This window comes from Canis aureus, chromosome 22, assembly GCF_053574225.1.
Source record: "Canis aureus isolate CA01 chromosome 22, VMU_Caureus_v.1.0, whole genome shotgun sequence".
Classification (NCBI taxonomy): domain Eukaryota; kingdom Metazoa; phylum Chordata; class Mammalia; order Carnivora; family Canidae; genus Canis; species Canis aureus.
In genome coordinates, this window is record NC_135632.1 from 43,639,505 (window position 1) to 43,659,546 (window position 20,042).

Consider the following 20,042-nt stretch of genomic DNA (forward strand, 5'->3'; position numbering starts at 1 on the left):
CTGGGTATTGGATAATATGCAAAAAATTTGTTAACGTTTTCCAGGTGGGATAATAACATTGTAGTTATGTAAGAAAGTTCATTATTTTTACAGGTGTACGTTTTTAGAGATGAACTATGGAAGGGTGAAATGGTGCTGTGTCTGGAGTCTTCTTTTTTTAAAGCCTTCATAAAGGGGAGAGTGGAAAGACAAGGGTAGCAAAATCCTGATAATTGTTTCATCTCTCAGTAATGGGAATGAAGGGCCACTGTACCATTTGCTCTACTCTTTATGATTGAAATATTTTGTAATTTACTTTTGGAAACTGAATATAACATCTTGAAAGCTTTGCTTCTATCCTCTTTTGGCCCATGCTTTACTAGGCCTTACCTGTAAGTGGCCAAATAAGTGTTTCCTTCCTACAAAGCTTTCCCTCTAAATAATTTGCTTTAAGTCTGAGGTAGCCAAGAACAAATTAGTTTAAAAAGGCACTGGGCAGTGTTTCCAATCAGCTGAAACTCAAACTTTAATAGTTGTTACAGACTGCAGAAGAGGAAAAACCAATTCCTGGGCCAGAGAGAATGCAGCTATCCAGGGCCACTTGCCTTTGGAATCAGGGTTAAAAGGGGCAGTTCCAGTTTTACTCCATGTTTAGAGGAAATTAGACTGTTTCTCCAAATTATGATTTCTTTGCGCTGAAAGAACAAATGAACATGTAAGGTGACTCTGGTGACTGAAATTCACCGGCCAAGTATAAGATGAATAGATTGGAGTGAAGCCTATACCTCTGGACTTCATCTCTGTCCCTGGTCTGCCAGGGGCTCTTGGGAGGGCCCCCACTGGCATGAGGCTCCCGTGGCCCAAGATCAGGGTCAGGGCCTAAGTTTTTGGGAGGCAACCCCTATATCCATCACCTGTGGTGACCGGCCTTCCCTCCATTCCTATCCCAGCAACATTTCCAGTCTTACATAATCTTCTACTTTCTCTGGCATGAGACCTCATGCATGCAGGTCACCAAGCACTGGTGGCTTCAGTGCAGCTGAGATTAGGATCCTCTCTGTCCTCTCCTAGACTCCTCCTTCTGTTATTTTGAATGGGACACTTTAACCTAAACCTTAAGTATAAACTTAAACTTGTAATTAAACTTAATACAAATAAATAAAATAAATAAACTTAATGTGTGTCTGAGGTTGAATTGTGCATACCCTGGGAGTCCTAACCCTCACCCTAGCTCCTAGGAAATGTGACCTTATTTGGAAATACGGTCTTTGCAGAAGTAATCAGACTGAGGTCATTCTAGAGTAGGGTGGGCCCTCATCCATTTACTGGTGTCCTTGAAATTAGGACATAGAGACAGATGTGCAGGCGCTTTGTGGAGATGGAGGCAGATTGAAGTGATGAATGCCAAAAATTGTCAGCAACCACCAGAAGCCTGGAGAGACCAGGGCTATCTTCCCCTAGAGCCTTGAGAGAAAAGATGTCCCTGCTGACATTTTGATTTCAGACTCCTAGTCTCTAAAACTGAGAATAAATTTCCGCTAGCAGCTACCCAATTTGTGGTAATTTGTTGTGACAGCCCTAGGAAACTAACCCAGGGTACCAGAAACATCTGCTCCTTTAACCTTCATCATTACTATCCCCACTTTCTGTGAACAGTTACAAGTGTGTCTAAATAAGTAGAGAACCAAGCTTTCCATCTAGAACAGCCTATATTCTTAACCAGACCAAAATTCCCCTTCCTGCTGTCATGATAATGTAATGGCTCTTTCCTAAGTTGGCATGTGGATAGAAACACCTAGAAACCCCCGAGGGTGGCTATAATAAACAAAACATACAATAACAAGTGTTGAGGAGGATGTGGGGGAAACCAGGACCCTTCTGCACTGCTCGTGGGAATGTAGAATGGTACACAGTCCGGTAGTTTCTCAAATGGTTCAACATAGTTTCCACATGATCCGGCAGTTCCACTCCTAGGCATGTATTTACATGAGAGAAATGAAAACATAGGTCCACACTAACACTTGTACATAAATGTTCATTGTGGCATTTTTCATAAGAGCCCCGAGTGGAAATAATTCAAATAATCATCAACTCATGAATGGAAAAATAAAATCTCATACAGGCATACTGTATTATTTGGCCATAAACAAATAAAAGGACAGTGTTAAACATGCTACACGGATAAACCTCAAAAACATGATGCCATATGAAAGAAGCCAGATGCAAGAGGTTACAAATTGTAGGACTACATTTATACGAATTGTCCAGTAAAGGCAAATTATGGAAGAAAACAGATCAATGGTGGTTGGGGGCTGGGGCTCAGAATGAGGATTAATTATAAATCTGAGATCTTACTGGGGGATGAATGTGTTCTAAAATGGATTCATAGTGATGAATACTAACAATCACTGAATGGCTTATTTGAAATGAGTGAATTGTACAATGTGTGAAATAAAGCTGTTTAAAAAAAATGTTTAGATTTTTAGGACCTATACAGGTTAAGAGCCAGCCCCCTTAGACTATTGGGTTATTTTAAAACACAGTACAGACACTAGGTTTTCCAGTTTTCAATGATAAAGTGCTCCACTTTACTTATGCGAACTTTAGCTGCAGAAAAATGCCAGAACAACTTGTAATTGAAACAGTGCAGAGGCCAAAACCAAAAAGAATGTCATCTGGACACTTACAGGCTAAGAAGCCACTGTCCCCACTTCTTCAGAGCCTCTGAGGTGATTAGTAACCAATTAAGTAATGACATCTCTTCTTTCTCATCCTATCAGCATCCCAGACACACTAAAGCCTGGTGACAAGGACCCTCTCTCTCCACCAACCCGGCTTCCGCCACTGGAGCTCTTCAGCTGCAGCTTCTCTGGCTGTGTGAAGCCTTGTGCAAGAACAGATCCAAACAGGCAGCCTGGTGTAGGTGGGTGGCTGAGGCAGAGCCACCTGAAAGAGCTCTTTCCAGAAATGCCTTATCGAGTAGCCTGGCAGGATGTGCAAACCCTTCTAACTTCCCAGTGTGCTGTATGTGGCAGTAACTCCACTTTGGGGAGATTCTGAAGGCTTGAGTCAGGCCCATCTCTTCCCTACTCAAACTGGGGAATGAAGGGGATACATCAGCCTGGCTTTCCAGATAGGACTTCATCTTACTCTAGGACAGTGAGATGAAGCAGCCCTTGGCAAGAGCCAGGCAGGGCAACAGAGCCCATCTTTGCCTGGTCCCTCTTGATCAGGACTTCAGTCCCATCTTGGCCATCATCTCCTCATACACGGTCCATGCCATCGCTGCCATCAGAGCTCTGCGGAGGGCCCGGGGGACGCCACCTTGGAAGAAGCCACGCAGCCCATAATCCTATGAGGAAAACGAACGTCAATACTCTAGAAGCCAAGTACCAACGCAATGAACACACCTAGCGTGAGAGTGAGGGTCTCTGTTACCCCATTTTCGAGCCTAGGTTTTTAGATTTTTATAGGTGATACCAAAACGGAATAATGGATCTAAGGAGACAATGAACTAAAAACATTTTTTTTGCATAAAAGCATTTTTGCATAACGTTTTACTAAACTCTATCTTTTTAGGCCTGCTTTAGCTAGGACAATTTCTCAGCTGAAAATCTTTTTTTATTTTTTTAAAGATTTTATTTATTTATTCATGAGAGAACACAGAGAGAGAGAGAGAGAGAGAGAGAGAGAGAGAAGCAGGCTCCATGCAAGGAGCCCAACGTGGGACCCAATCCCAGGACTCCAGAATTATGCCCTGGGCCGAAGGCAGGCGCCAAACCGCTGAGCCACTCAGGGATCCCCCTCAGCTGAAAATCTTTATACTGGATTGCCATATACAGCTGGATAGCTTATATAGCTCACGTAAGCACCAAGACCCAACAGGCAGCTAAGATCCAGGCCACAGTGTGAATGCCACACCCTGGGTTCTGGCACCAAGCTAGAGAAAAGGGCGCCTTTTTGGCCATTTGTGTGCCTGGAGGGAGCATCTTATGCTCTTAGTGGTCCTATATAAGAATTAAAGACAAAACACCTCTTATTCCTCCTTCATAATGTGGACTGATTTATTCATTCCAACCGTTATCATTCCTGCTATTTTCATACATAACTGAAGAATATTATTTTCCAAGTTTAGGGTTTTAGGTATAGAGAATAAGAAAGCAGACGACCCAAGCAGTGAAGACTATGATCAGATTCCAAACTATCTGTTTATATCTAGGGTGAGACAGATAAAGCATGCATAGGCTCATGTTGTTTCCTCTGCTACATACAGAAAAATATAAAAATGTAGGGACAAACTTAGCTTGAACAACAATAGCTGGTATGTGATAACTGTGTGCTTCCAAGGGACCGACCCAAGGGCTTTTAAATGGTGCTTAAGTGGGGGCACTTGGGTGAATCAGTAGTCGAGTGTCTGCCTTTCCTAAGGTCATGATCCTGGGGTTGAGTCCCACATCAGGTTCTCCACAGGGAGCCTGTTTCTCCCTCTGCCTAAGTCTCTGCCCCTCTCTCTGAGACTCTCATGAATAAATAAATAAACTCTTTTAAAAAATGGTGCTTGAGTGTACTTTATGTCTCCTGTACTTTTTATCTTTATTTTTAAAAAATCTTTAATAATACCGTTTGTGCATTTGTGTTAGAGCAAATTTCTAGAAACCAAATAATGTGTTTGTGATTTTTTTCTGACTTTAGTTCCTCCTTGGTCCTTGATCACCAGATGACCAGGCCCTTCCAGATTGCCTGATTCCATAGGTCTGGGGTGGAGCCCAGCAATCTGCCAGGTTTGACAGGTATCACAGGTTGTCCTAATGTAGTCAGTTCCCTCCACCCACCACCAAAAAAACCCTGCAACAACAAAAAACCCAAAACAACCCACAACCAACCAGATGTTTTTAGCAGTGATTCTTTGGAATCATTGGGGAACTTAAGCTACTGATCTGGCCTTCAGATAGAAGCAGCCCAGGTTGTGACCTGGGAGTGGGGACTTTTTAAAGCTCTGCAGCTGATTTTAATATTTAAAAGACATGAACTACAGAGAGAGAGAGAGAGAGAGAAAAAGAGAGAGAGGGAGGGAGAGGGAGCGCCTTAACCACAAGAACCAATATTTACTCCATAGCCTTACTTTGAAAATGAGTGTCATTGCCTGGCCAATCCACCGAAATTTCATTGGGGAGAGCTGCATATGAGTTTTGATAACATCCGCAGGTTGAGTTACCAGGGAGGCCAGAATGCCAGCAAAGATCCCACAGCTGAAATTTACCACAGGGATAAGGTTTGCATCCAACTGGTCTGAAACAGGACAAAGGCGACATTCAATTACAAATGAATCTCACATTCATCACATAAATATCAATACCAAGTGGCCCACAGATTCTTCCCCAAAGTCAGAGGAGTCTAGATTCAAACAAGGTTAAGGAGTGGATATTTAAAGCTATAACCAAGTGTGAATGGGAATGATGGAGTTAAAATTTTGTCTTTACAACCATCACCATAACTGATTTGGGCAAGAATCACTGATTGAAGTTCAAACATTCAAGTGAAAGCAACAGGATGTTTTATACAGATTTATACAGGTTCAAAGTGTTCCCCCACACTGGCGCTTTCAAATTACAAAAGAAAAAATGAGTTTTCAGTGGGGACACTATCTTGTCCAAGTGACAAAAAGTCAACCTCGCCCACAATGGGTCCAAGCAACGTCATGAGCTTCCTGATATAGGTGCTAGAGACTAAAGAACTGTAACTGGGGATCCCTGGGTGGCGCAGCAGTTTGGCGCCTGCCTTTGACCCAGGGCGCGATCCTGGAGACCCGGGATCAAATCCCACGTCGGGCTCCCGGTGCATGGATCCTGCTTCTTCCTCTGCTTGTGTCTCTGCCTCTCTCTCTCTCTCTCTCTCTCTCTCTCTGTGTGACTATCATAAATAAATAAAAATTAAAAAAAAAAAAAAGAACTGTAACTGTGTTAAATTTACTGATTTAAAAAAATAATAAAAATTAAAATTTAAAAAATTAAAAAAAATAAATTTCCTGATTTTGAGGAAATCGTTCTCAGAGAATCTCTTTGTTCTTAGGAAACACACATGGAGGTATTTAAGGGTAAAGGGGCATCACTCCTGCAACTTACTCTTAAATGGAATTGGAATAAACAATTATACATATAGGGAAGTCAAAAATGTACATACAAGCTCCCTTATTGCCCTAACTTTCTAGGGCAACATAAGGCTGTGACCTGCATACCTGTCATCCCTCCTGGTGCCTTTGGCAGAGCAATGAACTCCTAAAGCACCCCAACTTACTTGATTACCACTGTCGTGATGGTGGCATGCCAGTTTTCCCACCTCCACAACCTTGACTGCATTTCCTTGCTCAGATTATCCAGGGACACCTTATTGAATGCAGGTTCATTCCACAGGATGTTTCTATCAGGACCAGGCTCTGTTTAGTTAGACGTTCGCTGCCCACTGATCGTACCCCCGTCATGACCAACATGAGCTTACTGACAGCATGGGTCTGTCAGAATGCCTGAGGTTTGGTACCCTTCCACCCAAACAGAGGGCTCAGAATCACTTCAACTGGGAACACGGCAAGGGAGGTGCTAACTTTATCAAACGTGTCTGATAAGAATCAGATCAAGTGCTTCTTGAGAAAAATAGTCTCCCAGGTCTTACCCCAAAGTTTCTGATTTAGGAGGCCCTGGGTGGGACCCAGCATTCTAAAGATCAGGTAAATCTGAGAGGTATTATTGCAGGACTTCTGCAAAACATGTTTTATTCCACCCCACCCCACTCAAGAAGTGTGGGGTGTAATACCAGTACTCTGCTATAATAGTCTATAAACTCGAAAGGTCAGTGGCCAAGTATGTCATGACCACTACTACTGTGGCCTAGCACCCAACCCTGACACAAGGCTGACATGGCTTAGGTCCTAACAGTCTAAGAAGAATCTGGAGATGCTAAGAATAAAGAGTCTCATATCACAGAGAAAGTGGTGAGGATACGAGGTCTTGGAGATATCTCTTCCCTACCAGACCTTCTTTTGTCCATACCATGGGTCATGATATTTTTGGTCTGGTTGTAGAACATCAGGTAGATTCCAGAAAAGGGTGCGTCACGAAGGAGTGTTGCTGTCAGGCCACTGAAGAGTCCCCGGTGCCCCTCACTGCGATAGATGCTCCTCAGGGCCGTATAGATGCTCTCATAACCATACCTCCCACTCTGCAAAAGAAGCATAAGACCAGTGGCTTTCACAGCGGCCCTGGTTTTGAACAATGAACCAACCTGACTTCAGGGTACATGGCATTACCAGGGCACATGGGGTCTGGTCTCTTTTAGATTCTAAATCTGGAGTTGACCTCAGTGGCCCCTTGACAAAAGCCCAGTGCTTCTGTTCATCCACCCTGAAGGCCTGAAGCAGTCAGACTCACCTCGTAACGTGTCTTGATCACAGTGATGGGTGACATGCAGACCCCTGCAACTGAGCGAGAGCCCACTCCCAGGATGACGGACTCCAGGGCGGTGGGGGGATGGCCTCGCAGGAAGTACTGCTTCAAGGAGTAGAGAGTGCCGAAGTAGATGCCAATTCCAGGGACACACCTCACAATGGACTGCAGAATAAGTCAGAGGGAGGAAAGAAATCAGAGACTCATGCTTTTAGATACTGTCTTAGCTGGGTTTTACCAAAAGAAGATGGAGATCTGCACGCAAGTACTTGATTGAAGGTGTGGAGGTAATATCCATAAGAGAATGGGGCAGTGAGGCAAGAGAGATGGCAGCCAGTGAAGGTCAGGTTGCCGACCCATTACTGACTGCCCTGGGCAATGGAATCCCTTTGGAGAAACTCTGGGAATCAGCGTAGGGCACCTCAGAGTTACCCCTCCTGTTGAGGAGGGAGAGTGAGGTTTTTAAACATCAGCGGTCATCTTCCATTGGGAAGGGGCTGCTGTGGGCTGGGGTGAGCATTCACGCCCTGGCACTCCCAGCAAAGTAGGTTCCTGGGGCCAGGAAGAGCCCACAGGTAAAGAAACGCAGGTTCGGCCTGTTTGCATCGAAGGGCAAGGGCAAGGATATGCTGGCAGCTGGGGTACCAGCTGCACCTGCTCTAGACCTGCCACTGCTCCAAAAAGCTGCGTCTAGGGCAACACAGACAGGGAGAAGCCCTCTGGCAAGAGTGAGTAGCAACAGAGACCAGGAGAGCACACAAGTCCTCCCCCTGCTTCTGACGCTCACCTATCCTTCCTTGGGAGGATATGTGAGGTGTATGAGAAAGGGCTACTTTTTTTTTTTTTAAAGACTGTATTTGTTTATTCATGAGAGACACACAGAGAGAGGCAGAGACATAGGCGGAGGGAGAGGCAGGCTCCCAGTGAGGAGCCCAGTGCAGGACTCGATCCCAGGGCCCCAGGGATCACACCCTGAGCAGAAGGCAGATGCTCAACTGCTGAGCCACCCCAGAAAGGGCTATTAAAGCAGAGGGTGCAAGAGGAGACCCAAAAGGCAGCTTACAGGGGATATTCCTTTCCAAAGGCCCAGAATACTCTCCGTGCGAACCACCTTCAAGAGCAGAGCCAGCATCCCAATGCGTCCGGATCTGAAAGCAGACAAAATGGGGGCCAGAAAGAAAAAAATCCCTTAGAGTTTGTCCTCATAAAAGAACTTCCCATCCAAAGACTTCTTTCCTAAGAGCACTCAAGAATCTCTACAACACATCTGGGAATCACTGAGTTTCCACATGTGCAGGGTTTGGCACAGACGTGTGTATCTGCCCATTCACACTGCAAACAATGGGATGACCCCCCATTTCACATGCATTTGATGTACTTCCCTCAGGGCTGAGCCCAATGCGGGGCATAAATGAAACACTAATACTCGCCTTATTTCCAGAAGACCACCCATACTACTCATATCAGACAGCACAGTTATGACATTACAAGCTAGCACAGTAAAATGCAAGGTCCCCAAGGCAGATCCCAGGAAGGGGTCTTCAGAGGGCCCATTTACTTAATAAGAAATATCAAATAGAAGCTGGGCATGGCCTGGGTTTCTCTTTAAGCAACCCGCAGAAGGGGAGTTGACTTAACACAGTTGAGATGCTTTGTGTCTGAGAGAAGTTGTTGAAACCAGTTCCTCAAAGAAATGGAGAGAACAGCAGGTATTACCCATGGGCTGAGGGCTGGAGAGTCTGCAGGCGTGTTTTGAGGAGATCCAGGGGTTGGAAAAGGAGTGTGGAGCAGGTCCCACTGATGGAGCCACACAGGAAAGCCTTGATCACCGGATGCAGCTTTAGGGCAAGAGAACACTGAATCAGCAACTTTGCAGCCACAGGCCTCATGGCCCCTGCTGCTTTCTCCACCCCGAGAGACTACCTGGCGACGACCTGTATTATCTTCCCACTTCAGAGAAGGGAAAAGTGTACCCAGGAAAGAAGAGTGCTGGAATGCTGTGGAGAACAGAGTTCCCTGCTAGAGGGATCTCTCTGCCCTTAATCTTGAGAATGAGCAAGGAGTATCCTCCTGAACAACACATCTACGTCCATCCGTGAATTAGGCCACCAACTGCAGCTCCTTCTCTGTCTCGACAATAAAAGTTATGGACCATCACCTTATCTTCACAGAAGTAAAATCAACCTAGTGTCTGAACTATTGGTTGCGGGGCTCTCTTGGTAATAGAACCTGTAGATATTTACAGGAGTGAGACAAAGGAAGTGAAACCATAAGCTCAGGTTCAGTGTGAAACCTGGACCACTTCCTGTAAAACCCTGTCAATTTCATTAACTTGAAGCTTTCCCTTTCTCTCATGCCCATGCCCCTCCCCGGGACCTAAGCAGATCACAGATGGCACTGTAGACCAGCAGCTACCCCTGACCCCTGGGTTTGCTGGCTCTCCTTTAAACCAGGACAGTAGTATACCCTGGCTAATGGAGAGGCGCCACTCAGAAGGGCAAAGACTAAATGTCCTTCCATGAGCCCACCATGCTAGAGGCATCGCGGCTTGCTGCAGAATCAGCTCCATCACAAACAATTGTGAAAAGGTGCATTTAAAAATCCAACCAGGGGGTGCCTGAGTGGCTCAGTTGGTTAGGCGTCTGTCTTAGGCTCAAGTCAGGATTCCAGGGTCCTAGGTGTCGGATTCCTTGCTCAGTGAGGAGTCCGCTTCTCCCTCTGCCCCTCCCCCTGGCTCATGCTCCGCCCCCTCAAATAAATAAATAAAATCTTTAAAGAAAAAAATCCAACCAGGAAAGAAAAGCCCTCTTCTCGAAATAAGACATTTGGCAAACTCCATCCAAAAAGATCTTCTCATTAAATGGCACTTGCACTATTATTCTTTAACACACAGTACGCTGTTGTCCTAAGACACTATGAAGTTTCCGGTTATACACCTTACAGCCACCCACCCAGAACTAAAATGTGCGTAAACTGTGGTTTTTTTGTTTCACAAAAGGGAACAGAGATCACTCCACATTTCTACCAAACGAGCAAGTCTCAAATTAGAACTTGAACCACTTAAAAGACTAAAAAAAAAAAAAAAAAAAAAATCACTTAATAAATAAATACTGGATGTCCTAACTTCCTAATTCTGTTCAAAAGGCTTGTCAAGTATCCAAGGGTGACAGAATTGATAATACAACACCTACAACCAAGCAAAATGTGTCTACCTCACCATTCCCTGTCCTGCTCCTTTGGCTAAGCTCTATTCCTGTGAGTCTGAGCTTCTCGGCCTCATCCTTCCAAGTGGCATCTTCTGGCAGCAAGCATCAAAGCCCCTATCTTTCCAGCCTGATGTTACATCTCCTCTGCTCTCTCTTGGCTAGTCATCCCTCAGTCCCCACCACTTGCCATCCAGCTAAAGCTGCCCCTCCGGCTCATCAGGAACCTGCCCATCCCCGGACCCCTTGCCCCCTTGCCCGTCCCAGACCTTCCCTTACTTGGCCGTTCCAGTGCATTTCAAACAGCTGGCCCACCTCTGTTTTGGGCTGCTTTTCAGGCTGCTACAGTCCCTGTCTCAGAGGTTTCTCTTATCTCCCCTAGCCACAGCCCCTCAGGGCCACCTCACCCACACCACAGGGCACCACGCCCACAGCCAGTTCAGCCCAGCACCCCTCTCCCTGGGAGGCCCCCAGGCATCTCCAACTCTGGCTCCAAAATGGAAACCCAGTCAATAGTTCACCACAGCCCTGCCTCCACTCCACAAGATATTCCAGTGGTAAGTCTGGGAGACACGTGAGACTCCTCACTGTACCTCCTGCTACATGACCCAGTCCTGCTGATATACTGTCAGTGTTGCCAGTGCCTGCCCACACCCATCTGTCCCAGCAGCCTCCACTACTACTAACCTACCCTCCCCTGACCTCTTGGAGCAGCACTGGGTGAGGTATCTGTGTACACTTAAAAGCGAGGTATTTTAACCCATTTTACAGATGAACCTGGAACTTACAGAAGTGACCAATGTGTCCTAAGGGAGAGTTTGAGGCCACTGGTAGGCTTACAAGGTCCTTTCTGGATCAAGTGGCCCCTTGTTACCCTTTTTGTTTCTTTAAAGATTTTATTTATTCATGAGAACACAGGGAGAGGCAGAGACAGAGGGAAAAGCAGGCTCCATGGAGGGAGCCCGAATGTGGGACTTGATCCCGGGACTCCAGGATCATGCCCTGAGCCGAAGGCAGACACTTAACTGCTGAGCCACCGGGGCTGCCTGGGTGCAGCCAGTTCTAATTTGCCTTTCTCTTAGCTCTGAAAAACCCCATCCCAGCTCCTCCCACTCTGATTAATCCCTGGGGGTCTCTGCTTAGCTTTCACCTGCAGTGAAAAAGCCTCTGATCGCCCTGTTGGCCTTCAGTGCTCCTCAGTACCCTTAGGGTCTAGGACAGAAGAGGCCACTGGCTGTCCTGTTCATGATGGTACTTCCAAGCCCTGACCAGGGAGCCTGGTGCACAGTAGGTGGCCAAGAGTAAAAAATGAATGAATCCCATCACCTGCAGGATGGCTCTCCATTGAGCACAATTCCATAGGCTAAAGCTTAGTGGGGGCCCTGCGTGGCCCATCCCAGGAGAGGGTCATCTCCCCAGGCTCCCTTCAGCCCTTTGCTTGGGTTGTGGGCATGACAAGTAGTTGCAGCTTTGGTGCAGTTCTCTGCCCTGCTTACCCAATTCTCTCATAGGTATTGTATGGGATTTGTCTTTTAAGGCTGTGGTCGTTGACACACATACTCCACACACACCTAACCACCCTGGTTGCAGAACTATTTTAGGTCTTTACCCTTACAGCCTAATGATTGGGCAGATTATTGGTTTAATAAATATTTGTTGAATGAATAGAGCCTCTAACTTTTTTAACTTTGTAATTTTCCAGGCATTAGGACAGAGCAGATACTAAATATATACCAGCTGTACAGACAAACCTCTACTAGTTAAAAAACAAAAACCCCACACACAACAGGTAATACCATTGTTTTCAGAAACAAATCCAGAATTTACACTTTTTTCATTTTGAATAGTCTTTTTTAAAAACAAGATTTTATTTATTTATTCATGAGAGACACAGAGAGAGGCAGGCTCCCAGTGGGGAGGCAGATGCGGACTCAGTCCCAGACCCAGGATCACCTGAGCTCAACCACTGAGCCACCCCGGTGCCCTTCATCTTGAATAGCCTTACGATATTGTCACATGAACACCCTTTGAAGGTATGTTTTTTTCTAAATAGCCGAAAGTTATTCAAGGTGAAAACGATGAGTAACAAAAAAACAAAAAACAAAAAACAAAAAACCGATGAGTAACAATGTTTTTTTGAGGAAGGAGGGTAAGAAACCCAATACTACACAGTAGGCAAAAGCAGTAAGTTAACAAACAGGTTGCACGAGCGACTGACTTCCTTTTAAAAAACTGAACCCGGGATCCCCGGGTGGCGCAGCGGTTTGGCGCCTGCCTTTGGCCCAGGGCGCGATCCTGGAGACCCGGGATCGAATCCCACGTCGGGCTCCCGGTGCATGGAGCCTGCTTCTCCCTCTGCCTATTTCTCTGTCTCTCTCTCTTTCTCTCTCTGTGACTATCATAAATAAATAAAAATTAAAAGATAAAAATAAAAAAATAAAAAACTGAACCCTATTCAAGTCTCCAGGCCACGGCCGGAGGACCCAGAAAGAGAAACGGCAAGCACGTTTCCAAAGATGTAAAGCAGAGCCGCGGCCGCTGCCTTCTTCAAGGATTAACCCCCACACACCCCGCCTGTGACCCGCAGCTGTGACCTGCGGGCGGGAACCCGACGGTGGCACGAACGCGGCGGCGATTCGCGGCCCGCCCCGCCCCGCCCCCGCCTCCACCAATGGCGGCCTGGCGGCACGACCGCAGCAGCCAATCCGGGCTCAGGGGGCGTGGCCTGGCGGCGCCCCCCCCGCCGCGCCAGTGGCCCACCCGCGGGGAGGTGGAGACGCAGAGGCCGCCCTCCCGCCGGGCCCGCGGGCCCGCAGCCCCGACTCACCTCGCTGGGGCACACGCTGCTTTTTAGGCTTGGCCTCACCACTGGGCCTCGCGGCGGCCCAAACACCCGCCCGAGCGCCCTCCCCGCCCCCCCCCCGGCCTTGAGGCATCCAACTCAGGGCAACTTCCGGGAGCGCTCGCACCTCCCTCGGGGTCGCACGAGCACACCCCGGCCACTCCCGGGTCCCGGCAACTCCGCTCACTGCCGGGACAGACCTCGGCTCGTCTGTCGGGGGGGGGGGGTTGCAACGCCTCCCTCGCCCCCCATCCCTCTCCCGCCACGTCCCCGCCCGGTTCCGCAGGCGCCCGGGGAGCGGAGGGCCGCTGGCCCTCGGCCACCTCGAATCTCGCTCCACGAGCCGGCGTTTCGGAACCCCTGCGTCCCTTCCGCGCACGTTACCATAAGCGTCTCCACCTTGTCCCCGACATCCTGAGGCTGCAGCAGCGCCGGGCGTGACTTCTGCAACATTGGACGGGAGGCCGGGCTGCGGGGGCCGTTGGCGGGAGCGCGGGCCCGGCGCCGGCCAGCCCGCGGGAGAAGGCGGCGAGCGCGCGCGGGCTCTGCGGGGGGCGCCCTCCGCGGGGCACCCCTGCCCCTGCTCCGGCTCTAGACCAGCTCGGCGCTCCGGCCCATCCTGCCCGGCGGCACGCTCCTGGAGCCCGGATCCGGCGGGCTGCGTCGGGGGCGGAGAGAGCGGAGGAACCGCGCGCAGCCCCGCGATTTCGCTTCCGGGGCCGGGGCGGGGGCCGGGGCCGGGGCGGGGGCCGGGGCGGGTCTGGCGCTGCGGAGGGTGCTCGCTGCAGTGCCACCCGGCGAAGGTGTCCGGCACGGCAGGGCGCGCGGCTCCCCTGGCCCGGGGCTTGAGCGGGCGTGCGCGCCGAGACCAGGCCGGGGCTGCCAGGTCTGGTGCAAGGATTTGAACGCGTTTGCACTCCGAATCCAGCATAAGTAGTCATCTGTGCCTGTTGACCTACAAATGTGGCTCGTGTACCTGACGACCAGAATTTTTAATTGTAGTTAATTTGTATTAAAAATTAAAGCAATGTGGAATATTTTTCTGTTAAACGACTTTGCCATGTGCTGTAAATTGGCCATACACTGCATTTCTTTTTTCTTTCTTTTTTTTTTTTTAAGAGAGAAAGAGGGGGCGCGCACAAGTGCGCAAGGAGACACAGAATCTTTACCCGTTGGCTTTTTCAATGAGGAGCCCCCTCCAAGGGCTCAAACTCACCCCTGGAGATCATGACCTCAGTGGAGAATCAAGAGTCCCAGGCTTAAGCAACTGAATCACCCAAGCGCCCCCACACACTGCATTTCTAAGACTTTAAGTAATGTGGTAAAATAGCTTATTAATAATGGTTATTACATGTTGAAATGATATTTTGGATATATTTGGTGAAATATATTATTAAGATTAATTTTATGTATTTTTTTCCTTTTCTGAAAAATATGGCTAATAGAATATTAGAAATTGCACAGATGGCTCACACTACCTATCTATTAGACCACAGTGGTCTAGACGTTTTAAGATTATGGTTTACCTCTCCTCTGGATTCTAGGAATAACCTGTATGGTCTCCCAGCTTCCCATTATTCCAGTCTGGTGGAGCCGTTGAAAAAGTACTGCTGCTGGGATCCTGCAACTCCTATTGAAAAAAGCAGGCACATACCTTCCATGTCCCTGATTATCTGAAGAATAAAGTTCAAGCTTTTCATAGTGACAGGCTTCCAATACTTTCCAGTATCTATTCTTCACCCAGGAAATCTAGGCCAGGGAAGAAACTGATAAATTTAGGGAGTAAGATGCTGTTTTTATTTTATTTTATTTTATTTTTATTATTTATTTTAAGATGCTGTTTTTAAAGACTTCATTCCTGTGCTATTAAGTCACAAGGAACAAGCAAGAAAGCAGCTCTTTATCCCCAGAAGGGATGAAGCAAAACATAAACATTAAAAAAAAAAAAAAACCATAAATCTGCTTATCTTGTTCTAAGCATGAGGCTCATTTTCTTTGTACAGTGTTGATGGCTAAGCTAAAACTTCTTTTTAGAGAACAGCTACATTTTCCCCCATAGGGCAAGGATTCCTACTTTTGAGAAACAGTGGATTGGTGTATTTCAGAGGCAGCCCTTAGCCACTCTGGGGTTGGGGCAGAGGTGGGACCCACAATGAAAGCCTGTTGTCGCTGGCTACCCCACCACAGGCAAGTGCATTGGCTTGGCCCTGGGCTCAGAAGATATGCGCTGGCTTTCAAGGGTGGTAGATGCCTGCCAGGTTTTCTTCCTCTGTATTTGCTTCTGCCATACTCCCAGCCCTGGAACCCAGAGTCCCCCTATCGTCTCCAATCCTGGAGATGTGGAAATGTATGAGATCGCATGAAAGAAGCATTACTCATTAGCAGATGAGCGAGGGCTTTGGAACAATACTTACTTAATGGCGGAACTTGGAGCAGTGAGCTAAAAAATAAAAGAAAAATATATGGTGAAAATGCTGCTTGTGACTTTAGTTCAAAAAAAGGTCATTAGCATCAGACACAGCTCCCCTGATTTGTCTGCGGTCGATGGAAGGTAATTTTTGTTTCTATGACCTAACTGCCCCCACTTATACATTAGGTCCCCTGAGCTCATTCTGGCCTTTCTTTCATTAAGGTTTCATGATGCTTTCCCATCCCAGTGACTTTAGTCACTCTCAATCCAGGAAGAAAAACATATACCTCTGTTTGGATACATGACCCCCCCTTACAGCTTTATTCACAGAAGCTTTGATATCTGGAGGCGTTGCCACCATCCAAGAAGGAAAAAGCTGTAGTAAGCATGGGAAACCGGAGATGGATGGGAGGCAGAGTCTGAAACCAGCAACTTTGGTTCCCGCCCTCCAAGGCAAAAGTAGATGAGCCTTACAGTGCCTTGCACCTGGGTGAGCCTCTTTACAACTAGTGGCCTCCCAGAGAGGTGAATGGGTATGTTATGATGGGCTCCATCCTGTAACCAATAGACGCTCCTATCCATTTGAACATCCCCTCCACCCCAAACACAGTCTAAAAGAGCAGTGTTAAGAGTCTCCAAGGGCACACACTGCCCTCAGCAGTGGGGGGAGTCACCCTCTGTGCCTAGCCTCAAGGTTGGGCACAACCAGCAGGGAAAAAATTCTAATGGCTTTACCAGAAGCTTCGGCAGAAAGGATGGTCCTGTCACTGCTTCAGGCTTTCTTTCTTCTGTGCCAGTGACCTTTGACCTTTGCCTCCAGCCTCACCACTGAGCTGGGGATGACCAGATTATGAGAGAGAGCAAGGAGGTAGAGCTATTCATGGGCTCGTCTCTGAGAAAGTGGTAGAAGACTCTACGGTGTGTGTGAGGTGTTGGGGGTATGTCCCCACAGAGTAGGGGTCCTGGGATTTTACTCCAAGAGCCAAAATATCAGGGTCGAGCTGTGAAACAAACCCAGGCCATATGGCATTGTGTGTTTAATCAGCACATAGAAGCCACAAACCTCTCTAACAGCATTGTGACAAACCATTTCCCTATCTTTTGCAATGATCAAGTTCCTTGCATTTTCCTGCTGTCTTCCCAGTGAGGAAACATATACTACCTTTTGGCTAAAACTTCACAAACATAAGCACGTGTTTTCTCCCAGTTCCTGACCAGTTTGAATTGCCCACAGTGGTGAGCAGGATGCATTTGCAGTTCATCGACTATCAAGTAGCTCTACCCACACATGGCAAGCTGTATTCATCTTCATCTTCAGCAGAAAGGCCCTATCAGTAAACAAGTATTCCTTGTGAGATGCTGAGTTTTATGGGTCAACTTGACTAGGTGATAATCCCTAGTTATTCAATCAGCACCAATCTATGAGTTGCTGGGAAGGTATTTTGTAAATGGGATTAACATCTACAATCAGTACACTGTAAGCAAAGGAGATTGTCTTTAATAATCTGAGCAGGTCTAACCTAACCAGCTGGAAGGCCTTATGAACAAAACTGAGGCTTCCCTAAAGAAGAAGAAATTCTGCCTCAGGACTGCAGCTTGAGTTCTTCCCGAAAGTTTCCAGCCTGATGGCCTGCCCTGTGGATTTTGGACTTGCCAATCCTCACAATTGCATAAACCAATTCCTTGAAATAAATCTATTAATGTACTTATATATACTAGCTATATTGATATATATTAATACAAGTTTTTAAATGTGTGCATACACACACACACACACACATATATTTCTCTGGAGAACTCTGACCAATACACCTGGTTCTCCCTTCTTGGGGGCTGTGTCCTCCTCATCCCTGTGTGCCCTTGAGAGCCCATGGAGGCAGAGCAGTAGCGTGCAAAGAAAGTTGTCTTTGGGAAGCAATGGTGATATCTGCATCCAATCCTGACTTTGTCAACTGCTGCTGTGCATTCACCTCAGTTTCCCCATTTCTCAAATTGGAGCTAAAAGTACCTACCTTCCAGGATTACAGTAAAGATCAAATGAAATAATGTGCATGGAAGTGTTAAGTAAGACATTAACTGTAAGGAATTACTTCAGTTGGGGCCCAAAATTGTTTGTAGACTGACTACAGGCTCATTGATTGGTGTTTTCCCAAATCAGAGGTGGCCAAAAATCCTATGTAGATTATGTTCAGGTTTGAACATATTACCCATCTACAAACTTGTTTTTTTTTTAAAGAAAGTTAGCATTCTTTTTTTATTTTTTTTAATTTTTATTTATTTATGATAGTAACAGAGAGACAGAGAGAGAGAGAGAGAGGCAGAGACACAGGCAGAGGGAGAAGCAGGCTCCATGCACCGGGAGCCCGACGTGGGATTCGATCCCGGGTCTCCAGAATCGCGCCCTGCGCCAAAGGCAGGCGCCAAACCGCTGCACCACCCAGGGATCCCCCCATCTTCAAACTTGTTACCTTGTCCTTGGATAAAAAAGGAACATCTAAGATTGGACCAAGAGAAAAACAAAAGTAGAAATTCCTTTGACATCAGGATTGCTGCATGAGTACTTATTGTCCGTCGTAACACATAGTATAACCCCACAGGGCTCACTCCTAACTTGGACACAGGCAAGAAAATAAACCGAGAGAGAGAGAGAGAGAGAGAGGTCAGGACAGGGAGGGGCAGAGAAAGAAGGAGAGACTCTTAAACAGGCTCCATGCCCAGTGTGAGCCCAAGGCGGGGGCTCGATCTCACAACCCTAAGGTCATGATCTGAGCTGAAATCAAGAGTCTGCTGCTTACCTCACTGAGCCACCTAGGCACCCCAAGAAAACAGACCTCTTGAAGGTGATGCTCACGGTTCCTGTAAAGACTGCGTTGGCACTATTGTAAGCCATCATGGAAAACGTGGCATCTATCATGGTGTCCAGCACACCACCCTGGATAATCCTGCAGGGCCAGATGAGGGGAGAAATAGTCACCATGACTAATAGTCACCAAATAGTCACCAATAGTCACCTAAACATCTCCCACCCCTCTGGTGTAGCTTGCATTAGCCTGAGATTTTCACTTGGCACAGCCAGGTGCTGGTGGGGCAAAATGGTGCAGGCTTCCCTGTCATCCAAGATCAAATTCTTACCTCCCTCAGAGTGGAGCAGAGAAGCAAGAGAAAACATACACCAGGGGAAGACAAGTAAAGTTGTCTAAAGTAAGCTGCAGCACCTGTTTAGAAGGGGATGAGCTATTCAAAGTGGCAGAAGAAACCCTTTGCTCCACCACCAGCCTCAACTTCAAATTCTGCTGAATCTTGTATACCCTTCTGGGTTAGCATCTGGTGGAAACAGAATTGCACAGCGATAGAGACCCGACTCTGAATCCCATGTTTCTAGCCACATGACCTCAGTCACATAACCACTCAGGGCATCTTTGTCTTCATTTGTAAGACAGGAAAAAGGACTACCTCCTTCTAAGAATTTTTGTGAGGAATTAACATAACTAAAGCTCCTTGCACAGGGTCTGCCATCTACTCAAACTGAAGATGCAGTTTTCTCTCTGATCATGTTTAACCTCCACTGTGTGTTCCACTGCCATTTAGGAGGTTGAGGACCAGTGAAGAGATCCCTAAACAGGGAGTGGGCCCTATCTCGGGTGGATCGCTGAGGGGCCGGTGGAGCTACCCTTCTCCAGGGAGCCAACAGAATGAGGTTTATGCTCCTCTGTTTCGCAGTAACTGAGAACCTGCTCATGGCAGCCACAGACTCAGCCAGCCTAGGGCCCTCTCCCTGCTTTTTGGCCAAGAAAAAGCCCATTTGAGCTGCTGGCTTGGCTGGCCCTCCAGCCTCATCCAGATGGCCCCTCCAGGAGGTGCCCAGGCTAGAACAAGCAGACACACTTCTTCTCTGGGTCACTGTGGAAGATGACATATTCAAAGCCAAGTCTCTCCATCTATGTGATCTGGAGGAGGCGGGTGTCTTCTATCATTTGAACTAGAGAGAAGAGTCAGGTCGGGTTGGGGAACTCAGGCTGGAAACTGACTGTTCAGGCTGTGCAGATCTCCAAGGCAGAAAGCCCCTGACCCTGAGGGAGGTCCTCGGGAAACCCCGCTGCCCTAGCTTCCCACCTAGTGCCACACTCCTCTGAGAGGAGAAGAGGTTAGTAGCGAGGAATGGACTGCCCATG

General features: G+C 47.4%; 1 protein-coding gene across 3 annotated transcripts; it reads right to left on the bottom strand.

Annotated features, from left to right (window-relative positions):
• Positions 1-2,000: 2,000 nt before the first annotated feature.
• On the bottom strand, positions 2,001-14,095 carry SLC25A38 (solute carrier family 25 member 38). Of its 3 annotated transcripts, none has more exons than XM_077865713.1 (7): positions 13,860-14,081; positions 9,132-9,253; positions 8,479-8,563; positions 7,401-7,580; positions 7,023-7,191; positions 5,102-5,268; positions 2,001-3,331 (listed from the first exon to the last, which is right to left on the bottom strand). In XM_077865713.1, the coding sequence occupies exons 1-7, from the start codon at positions 13,911-13,913 to the stop codon at positions 3,209-3,211; spliced, it is 900 nt and encodes a 299-aa protein (XP_077721839.1). In that variant the 5' UTR covers positions 13,914-14,081; the 3' UTR covers positions 2,001-3,208. The 3 variants fall into 3 exon arrangements, with proteins under 3 accessions (XP_077721839.1, XP_077721838.1, XP_077721840.1); XM_077865712.1 differs by having other exon boundaries at positions 13,845-14,078; XM_077865714.1 differs by lacking the exon at positions 5,102-5,268 and having other exon boundaries at positions 13,845-14,095.
• Positions 14,096-20,042: the final 5,947 nt, after the last annotated feature.

What these genes read in the sequence shown, in the direction of transcription:
- SLC25A38 (XM_077865712.1), bottom strand. Translation starts at nt 13,913, where the DNA reads ATGTTGCAGAAGTCACGCCCGGCGCTGCTGCAGCCTCAGGATGTCGGG. An exon ending in TGATCAAGACACGTTACGAG is followed by an intron (nt 7,192 to 7,400) that starts GTGAGTCTGACT and finishes CTTCTTTTGCAG; the next exon opens with AGTGGGAGGTATGGTTATGA. An exon ending in CAATGACACTCATTTTCAAA is followed by an intron (nt 3,332 to 5,101) that starts GTAAGGCTATGG and finishes TTTTCCTCATAG; the next exon opens with GATTATGGGCTGCGTGGCTT.